The sequence below is a fragment of the Pinus tabuliformis genome, chromosome 6, assembly GCF_031772625.1.
Source record: "Pinus tabuliformis cultivar Carrire ecotype Pingquan chromosome 6, CPIR1, whole genome shotgun sequence".
Taxonomy (NCBI): Eukaryota; Viridiplantae; Streptophyta; class Pinopsida; order Pinales; family Pinaceae; genus Pinus; species Pinus tabuliformis.
Window position 1 is genome coordinate 1,264,256,359 of NC_142292.1, and position 12,073 is coordinate 1,264,268,431.

Here is a 12,073-nt window from a genome sequence, read left to right on the forward strand (position 1 = left end):
TAGGCTAGTGTCTTGGAGTAGTAGAGTAATTAACTCTCCAAGACAGTAAAACCAAACAAGTAGCTCATCTTGTGGTAGGATAAATCCAATAGTTACATTTATGCTCTGGGAAAGCTCCTCTTAAAGGAGAAGCACGAGACCGTGTCCGAACCAGTGAGGGGATCAATCCTCCTTCATTGGGAAAGACGCCAGATACGCACGTACTACAAACGGTAAACCTCAGATTATTGTCGAGGAGCCTGGGGTCACTTGTTGGTAAACCTTAGATTATTGTCAAGGAGCCGGCAAGGGGATTGAGCTTGTTACTCTGCCCTTGCGTGCTATCGGGTCGTAGACTGTTCCCCCAGGTGTATTTGTTGCTGTTGGTGACCTTAGTGACCATTATCTTTAGGGTTCTACCCAAGGTGACAGTGGAGGGAAGATCCCACTATACCTGGAGTAGACGTCGGCTAGACTCACTTGGATTTTATGGGGGGTTCACTTCACTCGAGACGGTTAAAGTGGAGGAACTTGGTCCAGTCTATTCATTAAGCAGGTTGTCGGGGTAACTGTTCCACCCGCCACTTCTGTACTGAATTCTGCGATGTTGGATTTCATCACCAACTAGTGTTTTCGGTCCGGAAGGCTACTGTTTGTGTGTGGTTTGACTCCTAGATTTGATAGCGCGTGTTAATTTGTTTGTTTTTACTTTTAGAGACCATAGTTGTGAATTGTGAATTTTAATTGTTAGGTGTGAATTGTGAATTGTTAATTTTAGTTTTAAAAAATTGTTGATAAAATTCACTAAAGTTGAATATAATGGCAAATGTTCCGGAATTTACCAACCTAGGAACCCCTCCTAACGAGAATCCTAGTACTTTTCCTTACTTTGGAAATGTTGGTCCTCCTTATATGGCTACTTTGTCATTACCTGGATTTACAATAGGTTTACCGATATGGTTATTTTCAACTTTGTTGGCCCAAAATACTCCAATTGTTCCATCTCAAACCGGATGCTTCACCTCAACAGAGTTCACCATCTCAACATCACCAACCTTCTGTTGACCCTTTACCTTCTTCGCCTAATTTTTCTTCCTGCATTTCTTCCTCTTCGCCTGGTAAAAGCCTTGATGCTAGTAACCAGGAGGCTAAGAAGAAGAAGAAAGGGAAGAAGAAGAAGAAGAAGAAGAAGAAGCAAGATAAGAAAGAAGTCAACCAACCAACCATGGTTGTAAGTGTTAGTTGTGTTGAGGAAAATTCCGACATGCGTCGTAAACCCAAATACCCTTGCAGGCTTTGTAAGGGTGACCACTTCCTTGTCAATTTTCCTGGTATTCCAAAGGTCTTGGAAGTATGGTCAGAAAAATCTCATCAACTTTCCATTGATCCATCAACTAGTGATAGTCAAGTTCCTGGGAAAAAGGGTAAAGTTAGGTTTCCTTGTAAGTTATGCAAAGGGAGTCATCAAACTCACATTTTCCCTCACATGGATGAAGCCTCGACATTGTTGGAAAACCTTACTGTTCCACAGGAAGAATTTCCAACTGGTTACCAAAAACTTTCTCCCAACCTACCATCAACTGACGGAGTGATTGATCTAATTTCAAGTACAGTCGATCACACTCTTCCATTGGAGAGTGAAACTCATGTCACTCAGGTTGATGATCAATTAGTTGATCAAGTGGTCGATTCAATTTCACATTCGGTCGATCCCACTTTCCCTTTAGAGAGTGAACTTCATACCGCTCAGGTTCTTCTTGTTACATCAGATTCTTCTATGCTAGGGGGAATTTCACCTGTTTCTACAGAAGCCCCTCCAAGCACTGAGGTCTTTTCCTTTGATTGGAATAGACTGACAGAACCTCGTCTTCCTTCCTCCATCCCTTTCCAAATCATTGTCAAGGCTGGTGGTAGGGACATACATTGTACTCAGGTAGATGAAGGTGCTTCTGTTAGTATTTTATCCTCAACTGTTTGGAAAGCTTTGGGTTCCCCTCAGCTTGCGCCTATTATGCAGAATCTGAAAGATTTTAACAGAACCATTAGTGAACCTTTAGGGATCCTTCCTAATTTTTCCATTACCTTGGAAGGTAAAACTGTCTGTATTGATCTTATGGTAGTTCGAGGTCCCTTGGATTTCAATTTACTCCTTGGACGAGACTATGTTTATGCAATGAAAGCTGTCGTATCGACACTCTTTCGCGTGATGTCTTTCCCTCACAATGGCAGTATTGTGACTGTGGACCAGCTTTCGTTCCCTAGTCCTGTCTCAACTACCAATAATATGACACCCCTAAATGTTCCTAATTCTAAAGTAGTATCTACCCTGCCACGGGTTAATTATGTGGCAACTGGTCCCATTATTTCAGTTACCGATGTAAGTGAGCCTCTCACTGTTTTCTCATCTTCCTTTGATTTAGATCCGGTAATTGACGTGGAAAACTCTATGGGATTACTTGAACACGATGTTCTTATCCCTTTTGAGTCCCTTGACATGTGTTCCTTCCAGAGAACTATTCTTCCTTCTGATGAAGACCTCTTGGAAGCGATGATCAAGGTGTGTCCATTGACATGTCTTTCTTCCAATTGGAAGCCATGATCAGTGTGTGTGAGGATAGTTTGTTCCCGTCTCAACCTCATTAAAAAATGAAACTGGATGCTACGAGGAAAGTTCCTTTTACTGTGTCGACCTCGTTAAAAAATGAATCAGTGAAGGTGAGGATAGTTCTTTTCCTGTGCCAACCTCTTTAAAAAATGAAACAGGTGTCAATGAGGAAAGTTCCTTTTACTGTGTCAACCTCGTTAAAAAATGAATTAGTGTGTACGAGGAAAGTTCCTTTTACTGTGTCGACCTCGTTAAAAAATGAATCAGTTGGTCAGAGGATAGTTCTTTTTACTGAGTCAACCTCGTTAAAAAATGAAAAGGATAGTTCCTATTACTGAGTCAACCTCGTTAAAAAATGAATCAGGTATGAGGATAGTTCTTTTCTTGTGTCAACCTCCTTGAAAATGAAACAACTCCCTTTTCAAGTTAAATATTGAAAATAAACCTTCATTCCATCCATCTGGTTGAATGCAATGAAGCCTGGGGGGCATGTACCTCGCTTTGCATCATTATACTGGGGGCATGCGGACTTTTTGAGCATAGTTCCTTGTCTTGTGTCAAGCTCGTTAAAAATGAAACAAGGGTAGGTTAAGTAGGTAGATTGTAGAGAGTAGTCATGAGCATAGTTCCTTGTCTTGTGTCAAGCTCATTAAAAAATGAATCAAGGATTTTAGAGCATAGTTCCTTGTCTTGTGTCAAGTTCGTTAAAAAATGAATCAAGGTTTTTAGAGTAGAGTTTTTTGTTAGGTAGATTGTAGAGAGTAGTTATGAGCATAGTTCCTTATCTTGTGTCAAGCTCGTTTAAAAAATGAAACAAGGGTTTTGAGGATAGTTCTTTTCCTGTGTCAACCTCACTAAAAAATGAAACAACTCCCACAAGTCTTTCTGAGATCTTGAAAGTAAAGCTTCATTCCATCCACCTCATTGAATGCAATGAAGCTTGGGGGGCATGTACCTCGTTTTGCGTCATTATGCTGGGGGCATGTGAACTTATAACAAGCATAGTTATTCGTTTGAAGCTTGCGTAAACATGAAACCGAATCCGAGCATAGTTCTTTTCCTGTGTCAAGCTCGTTAAAAAATGAAACAAATCCTCCTCTACTTGAGTCGAGAGATTGACTAGATCTCATAAATGTTAAGTATTTAGGTTAGTTATTTTAGTTTTTCTTGGTTTCGCCATTTTGTCATGCGGAAAGAGTCGTTAGTGCGGACACAACCGACCTCCCTAGAAGCAAAAGCTTTCTAGTGACAAACAAGATAAATAAATCCTACCTTTCTCTAAACATGCATTGCAAATACAAGTAATCAGGGGATCTTTAACATACCTTTACTCCAACGCTTTGTAGTAGTCCAGCCTCGCCGATCCGGATGAGCTCCTCCTTCTCTTCGAAACCTGCATTCACCAACAAGCCAAAAGATTAAAGAGCACTTGATAAACTCACAAAACAATACATATCCATCATACAGACCAAGGAGTATATGAAACAAACCATGAATAACAATCTGTTGAGAAAAATAAGTTCATTTGCATTAAAAGGTAACAAAAGGAACCATTACAACTTGAGCCTTGGTGTTGTGCAAGTCCCTCCTAGGGTCCAGCAAGAGTTTTCCTTTACTTTGATCAGCTCACCCACTCTCAAATAAGGCTGGGAAAGGATGGGAATCTCTCCTCTCAAGCTTTACAAGGGAGTCCTAATTCCAGCAGCATCTACCCTTAGGAATGTTCAGCTTTCAACCTCCCTCCCTTTGGCCCAATGCCTGTATTTATAGTGCTCTAGAGGAAGTTATTCAGGTCCACCATCAATGGGATAAGCCCCTCTTTGGATGGGATAGCTCCCCTCTTGATGGGATAAGTTCCTCTTTGGTAGGGATACATGAACCATCTGGAGGCGCTTCATACACGTCAAACAAGCTTCTAGAAGGCTCTAGAAATGACCACAAGTAACTTTTTTGGAGTGAAACTTGCGCCTTTTGACCTTTACAGGAGTACGCACCCATTGCTTTACATACAGAGCGTACAAGTACGCAGGTATTGTGAAATTGGAGTGCGTACACGCAGGTAAGGCTAAGAGAAACTGCGTACCCAGAGATATATAGATTTTTAATGACTTTCTCTCTTTCTTGGAGTTTGACATGGAGAGCAGAGGTATGAGGCTTGCCAAGGAGGATAGTATGACAGTTGATGAAGCCATACTAACTGCAAATAGTCATGGTGACAAATTTTAGTGTAACAGGCACAAACCCACAACATTCAAAACCCAATTTCAAATGATACCTTACAATTATTATCAATGCAATTATTATCAATGGAAGTTTACTCCTTAATTATTAGAAGCTAAAAGGATAATTTTGACATTACTTGATGATTTAGTTACTTGGAAGAAAATAAATTACATTTATGTTCAAAAATTCAAATGTTTGAAGGCTGATAGATCCATATTTGTTTAGGATATATCTCAATGTGAATTGAAAAAATTCTAGAATGGAAATTTGACGACTCCTACCAAAAGAATCTAAGTTGTTTGATATTTAAGAAGAAATATATATGATAAATGAAACAACTTGTTTATAGATAAAGTGACCTCATATTTTATATAAAGAGTGGAAAATTGTTTGAAACATTCTCTAGGTTAGAATATGATGGTTCTTTTAAAGGAAATGGATTTACATGGTACATTTTTATAATCTTTTTAATCATTAGAAAAAACCGAGCATGAAAAGATACTTGAAAATGATTAAGAAAATTATCCCAGGTTATTTCTTCTAATGATCTATTATAAATGTATCAAATTGAAAAGTAATTAATAGTTAATACAATATTTTATTTAATACAATATTGAAGTGATACCTTTGTTAATTTATATGCATATGTGAAAGATTTGAAACCATTTTTCCCTTTTTTTTCCAAACAAATGTTGTTCTTGTAATTATTATTATTATTAATATTTTTAATGAAAATAAGAAATGACTTTTTGGTCCTTTTAAACTTTTTTTTAATTGATTAATATTTAGCCTATCCACTCTCATTTCTAGATCTATCTCAATTTTCAAATCGGGCTTCCTCTTTCATGAACCACTTAATTTTACTTTCTTATTTTTAGATGATGCTTAATCCTTAGATCAAGATCTATATTTGCTACCATTTATGAGGTGTTCTTATGCATGCTCTCCGAATCTTCTCTTACTTTGAAATTGGTGTCCAATTATTAATCTTCAAATTTGAGTTTCTTTTCAAGTTTTTAGTTCAAATCTTTTTAATCTTCTTGCTTGAGTATCTCATTTTTGAGTTAATTTTTTTTTTTTCAAAAAATATCTTTTTAATTTCCTAATCATTCTTGTTTTTCTCTTCACGTTGGATTTCCAAATTAAGCCCTACTAGTGTTTGTATTTTGAAAATTGCTTATGAACTTCGTAATATTGCTATAAATTGTGATAATTTAATTTAGTGTTTATCTTTGATTTCCAAATTGAACCCTTGTTTCAATTTTTTCTCTATTTCATTTTCTTGATTTGGAAATTGACCTTGATTTCCAAATGATGGTCTTCCTCCATTTTATGTGTCAATGGGCTGAAATATACATTGGGATTGGTTTGATAAATTGGTTAGGATTCTCAAATTAGGACCTCCCTTCACCTACTCACCTACTCCATTGGACTAATTTGATGATAATCCCTAATTGCTAAATTGGTACCTCCCTTTGAAAAGTAGAATGTGATTTCAATTGGGATGATTTGCATTAAGTTATCAGGTATGATCTATGCTTCATATACTAATATACAATCACCTTACATGACTTCAAAGAGCATCATATGACTAAGAAATAAACTTGAAAGATTAAAAATAAGGAAGTTTAAATTGACAAAAGTAATCAAAATCCTTAGGTGGTACAAAAGGATAGTTGGATGGAGAAATTAATAACCAAGAAGGTAAACAAAATGTTAAAAGAAGGAGTTAGAATTGATAAAGGAATCAAATTGTGAAGTGGAAAAAATAAGAAGATAATTAGATAAGGAAACCAAATTTCCAAGGAAAATAAATATATTTCCATGAATAAGGGTCAAAATGATGAATCTTGCTCTTTTTCTCTTATATAAATAAGATGAATTTGTTAGACAAATGGCTTTTTTCTTTTGCAATTTTGTAAACTCTTTTAGGAATTTAGTGCATCAAAAGCCATTACTAATCAAACTATTTTGAAAACTAACTTCAATTATGAAGTTTTTGATGTTGGGAACTTCTTCTATTACTTTTACTAAATTTTGAAATAGTATAAACATATAATTTTTTAATGTAAAATTTTCTCATGTATATGTAATATATCATATTTTTGTTTGTATATAACTTACTATCATAGGATTGCAATTACATATTTATTTTCAAACTTTTTGAATTTGCATTTGATTATTTAAATCTTCCTCGAATGAAAATAATGGCTTATTTGGTACATTTAAATTAAATATCATATATATATTATTTAAAAAAAATAAACAATGGACGTAATTGGTAAAGCCCCAAAACTAGTAGTGATTGTAACTTTCTTAATATATCAATAAATTTATTAAATCTTCATTACATTGAGAATATCCATATGCGAAATATCCTAACGACGACTAGAATGGGTCTTCCTCGAAATGAAGGGATTGTGTGAGGACAATTATACTTTTTTTTTGGAAAAAAACACTAGAATTTTTTATTAAAAGAGAAGTATAACAACCCCAAAAGGGCCAAAGTTTCTACTCTAGAATTTGTGCCCTCCTTGCCAAACCAGAAGAAATGTAACTGAAACTGTGGAATAATCATCAACATAACCCCACATCCACATTTACCAGATTGTGACGCATCATCAAATAAACCAGCTAGAAACTCCACCTATAGAAAATTCCCCATCAACTTGGGTGCCCTGTCATTTTTGTTTACCTATTCCACAAACTCCAACCATACTTGTACATTGCCACAAATATTTGCAATATCCATGGGCCTTACTTCAAATATTACCAAATTCCTTTCCCAGCAAACCTCCTAGGTAATGAACAGGGGGATAGGACTGATCCTCGCTCCCACCACTTATAACAGGCTTCTAGTGAAGGGAAAGATCAGGTAGGAGGAAGCTGGAGCCAATCCATAATCCTCATTCACATTGCAATAACAAAAGGGCACTGTAAAAAGAGATGAGTGATGTTCTCCTGTGACTCCTTGCAAGAAAAAGCACCAACCTACACTAAGAATGCCCCTTTTGCAAATATTATCCCACATAAAAATGCGGTTTTTCCTCACAAACCAACAAAAAATAATTATTTTCAGCTAGACATTCCAGCTTCATGCCTTGAGCCTTTCAAACACAAACATCTCCACATTCTTTTCTAAGATTCACAATATTATAGCTTTAACCAAACAATATAGAATGCTTTAATAATTTTTTTGGTAAATTATGTAGGTTTTATTTGATTTCCTATTGAATTATTGATGTAATGCCATATTTTTGAATAAAAAGGTGCATGTGGACCATGTAAGCCAAAGAATGGAAAAGTAATTTTTATTTTCTATTTTATAAATAATATGTGTTTTAGAAGCCCCAAGGGATAGCTCAAATGGTCGAGTTCTCGTTGCTAAGCACTTTCCCAGTTGGGAGGTCACGGGGTCAAATCTCCTCGACGCCCTCGGGGTTAGGCCTGATATGGCCGACCGGCTTTGGGTGGAACTGCCCCGCTTCTCTACGTGGACGTAGCGGCCACTCATTGAGTGCCCGTGAACCACATTGAAAAAAATAATAATATGTGTTTTAGAAAAATAACATATTTATTTTTTAATTATTTATAAGTATAACAAAGTTTGGAGTTGCATTCTTAATCCATAACAATGATATAGAACTTGGAAAAAAAAAGATAGATATGATTGATTATTTACCAACAAAAAAGTTTAAAGTTATATAAAAAATATATATGATTAAAAATAAATTAATAATTAATATATTAGTAAATTAATTAAAAACTTGTTAATTTTGCGATTACAATTTTTAATATAATATTAAAAAATATTAGAAATGAATATACTAATTATAATTAAAGACGGAGATTATCAAAATCCTAAATTTTTTTGGGATTGAAATTCACTATCTAAATTACAAGAAATCAATATTTTAGATATTTAAAACTTGTATTCATAATTAATTTATGATATCTTAAATTCAAATTAGTAATAAAATAAGAATCATTTACACCAAATTATTTTAAAAAACTCCATCATTTTAATATTAAATTAACACCTCAATACAAACATATACTTTATATTTAAAAAAATAATATAATAATATTAATTAAACATTTTTTTTAATTATATATACTTTCCATAAACCATATAATATTAATTAAATATGTTTTAAACATGTTTTTTTTAATTATATATACTTTTAAACATTTTTTTTTTAATTACATATACTTTCCATAAACAATAGTTACATAATTTAACTCGAATTAAATTTCTCTATTTTTTTAATTTTTTTTTCACTATATTTAATATTCTAATATTTTTCACATCCTTAAATTAAATTTATACTATATTCTAATATTTTCATGTTACATTATAATTATAATTATAATTATAATTATAACTATAATTATAACTATAACTATAATTAATATTAATATTAACATAAAAGATAATTTACACTCATATGATTGTAGATAGTAAATGACATAAATAGTTTAACTGTACCTGGTTAGAGTTTTGGTGAACTTAGTAAGAAAGAGACAATGGCAACTGTATTTCTGAAAATATTCAGTCAAAAATTGACTTCATTCCTATACATTGAATTTCTAAAAATTTCCCAAACCTATAATTAAATTAAATTAAACAAATTGACACAGGGAGGAGCAATACACATCACCAAGATTTCTGGTTATGGGAACTGCGCAATATAGGAATATAGGAATTTGAACAGAAGTTAAGAGAGTTTAATACAAAGCATTGACACAGGGAGGAGCAATACACATCACCAAGATTTCTGGTTATGGGAACTGCGCAATATATACGAATATAGGAATTTGTCCAGAAGTTAAGAGAGTTTAATGCAAAGCTTTACAAGAATCTGGTTATGGGAACTGCGCAATATATAGGAATATAGGAAATAGGAATATAGGAATTTGTCCAGAAGTTAAGAGAGTTTAATGCAAAGCTTTACAAGAAAATGGTTGAATATAAAAAATCAGAATAAGATTTAGGTAGAAATTTGTCCAAAAATTAAGAAAATTTAATGTAAAGTTTTACAAAAAAATGACTAAATACAAATATCAAAATAAAATAATAAAACAATCTGTTTCATAAACTATCTTTAACCTAATACATTAAAATAATTTCTTCTTCTCCCTAATAAAGTATTTTCCAAAAACAACCGTCCATGCTACAATATTTTCGAAGAACAATATCCCATATAATATTTTCGAAAAACAACCATACATACTACAATATTTTCAAAGAACAATATCACATATATAGAAATGGCAATATTTGGCTAAAGCTGGGGGCAGAAAGACCGATCTACAGAAGTTGGAGAAAATCGAAGAGATCCATGGCCGTGTCCTTGTCCACCCGGTGGGATTGAGGAGGGCAGAAGGTAATGGTAAAAGCATTGGCCGAAGTGCAGCTGAAAATTGGTGAGGGTGTGTCGTAAGCGTAGCTGTAGGCCGCCGGGCACGCCTTCTTGAACACTCGGGAATACATAGTGGGCGGGCACTTGGCGGGCGCATTGTACTCATTCCTGCAGCAAAACTGATCGAGATCGAAGGCCAAGCAGGCGCTCTTGCAGGCCACCACCTTGCCCGCATCAACACTAGAAGTACTATTCATTACTATCTGCAATTCCTGCGGGCACAATTGGTTCACGTCTGCTGCGCACCCCGCAGTCCCGCAGTCCTTGCCGGAGCCGGACACCGAAATGGGGACGTTGAAACCATCGACGAGGCTGACGTCGTAGAAGCAGGGCTGCCCGTTTGGCTGGAGAGTGAACTGGGCCAACGTGGCGGGAGGCTTACCGATGGTTCCGTTGCACTCCAGTTGGCCCCCGCAGTCACCGGTGAGGCAGGTGCCCGATCCGGACAGGTCAAAATTGCAACCTGTTCGGGCCCATACGCGGCCTTGCCATGACCAGGGCGCCACCACGTTCGCCTTCTGCCCGGGGGCCAGAAACAATCCCCCTTTGCCTACCACCGGGTACCCGACGTTGGACGCCAGACCCGGCCATACCGGCACTTTGCATCTGTTCACTAAGTATAAAATTTTCCAGTGGCTTTCTGCACACGCTGCAATAAATCAATATTACATTGTTATAATTTCTGAATTCAAGCTTATTTGATTTATAGGGTATGTTTGAATTTTTTTTCTAATTTTCACTTAATAAAGAGATAATTCATTATAAAATTAAGATAAAGAATCTGATTATACATTACATAAAATCTGATTATACATTAGATATTGTTTTATGAGAAGTTCTCAAATTTGTTTTGGAGTTGAATGATGAGTAAATAGGTTAAAACTTTCAATAAAATATTTTTAATGTAATACTATAGGCATTCAGAAAACTTCTCGACAAATTATCTACCAAAAATGTGATACATTTCAGCCTACTGACACAATTCAGCTCCAGAAATCTATGTACAATATAAACAAAACCGCTGAAATAATCTGCATTCAAACACATCCTAGATTTGTTTTGCAAATCCATGCATTTATACCTAAAAGACCTGCAAAGGTCATTATAATTATCGCTACTGGGATCCTGAAGCGGAAATAGGGATCCATCGTTGGCCTTGCCTGGAAATAAATTCAACACTTTGATGCAGATCGGGGAATGATTTGGAGAGTAGAGATGATGGTGGAAGGGTTTTATGGCGTGAATACATCGCTTCACATGTGTTACTGGAAGTTCCAGAAAGAGGACGCTTTGCTTGTAAGTAGAGTGCGCGCCAACGTGTCGGGATGAATGTAGTAGCGGATAAGCAATATATGGTAGGTTTGAGTTGACTGCACCTGGCCAATGGCTCTGCATTCTCTCGTTACCAAGCCTCGTATAGCCACTTCAATTTATTAACCTTCCACAAATTAAGGCGATCGATTGTTGTCGCTTCACTTTGTGAGCTATGTAGGTTAAACTTATGCTTTGCTAGATGGGTAGAAAAAGCTTCGGTACTAATAAATGTGTTTTCTCCCCTATTTAATAATTAAAAAAAGAGATAAAAAATCGTTTTATAAAATAATAAAATCAATATGCTAGTATATTTTGTAAGCTCAAATTTTATATTCCATTGAAGTTATATTTAGATCACATAGCAAGTTTTATATTTAGATCACATAGCAAGCTTTATAGATGGCTTTGGTTTGTCAATGTAGAAACTATATAAAAGGTAAATTTTAAGGCTTGAGTAAGAGTAAATCAAAATTGTCAAAATACATATGATTTATTGGTTAGAATGTTTATAGACAAGTTTAAACTTTAC

General features: G+C 35.2%; 1 protein-coding gene across 2 annotated transcripts; it reads right to left on the bottom strand.

The window, feature by feature from the left end:
• Positions 1-9,932: 9,932 nt before the first annotated feature.
• On the bottom strand, positions 9,933-11,426 carry LOC149263260 (pathogenesis-related thaumatin-like protein 3.5). 2 transcript variants are annotated; one of them, XM_089387490.1, is made up of 2 exons: positions 11,312-11,426; positions 9,933-10,879 (listed from the first exon to the last, which is right to left on the bottom strand). In XM_089387490.1, exons 1-2 carry the CDS (start codon positions 11,376-11,378, stop codon positions 10,119-10,121), a joined length of 828 nt encoding a protein of 275 aa, XP_089243616.1. In that variant the 5' UTR covers positions 11,379-11,426; the 3' UTR covers positions 9,933-10,118. The 2 variants fall into 2 exon arrangements, with proteins under 2 accessions (XP_089243616.1, XP_089243620.1); XM_089387494.1 differs by having other exon boundaries at positions 9,933-10,870; positions 11,312-11,416.
• Positions 11,427-12,073: the final 647 nt, after the last annotated feature.

Coding starts and splice junctions, on each gene's coding strand:
- LOC149263260 (XM_089387490.1), bottom strand. CDS start 11,378: ATGGATCCCTATTTCCGCTTCAGGATCCCAGTAGCGATAATTATAATG. Junction 10,880..11,311: donor GACCTTTGCAGGTCTTTTAG/GTATAAATGCAT, acceptor GATTTATTGCAG/CGTGTGCAGAAAGCCACTGG.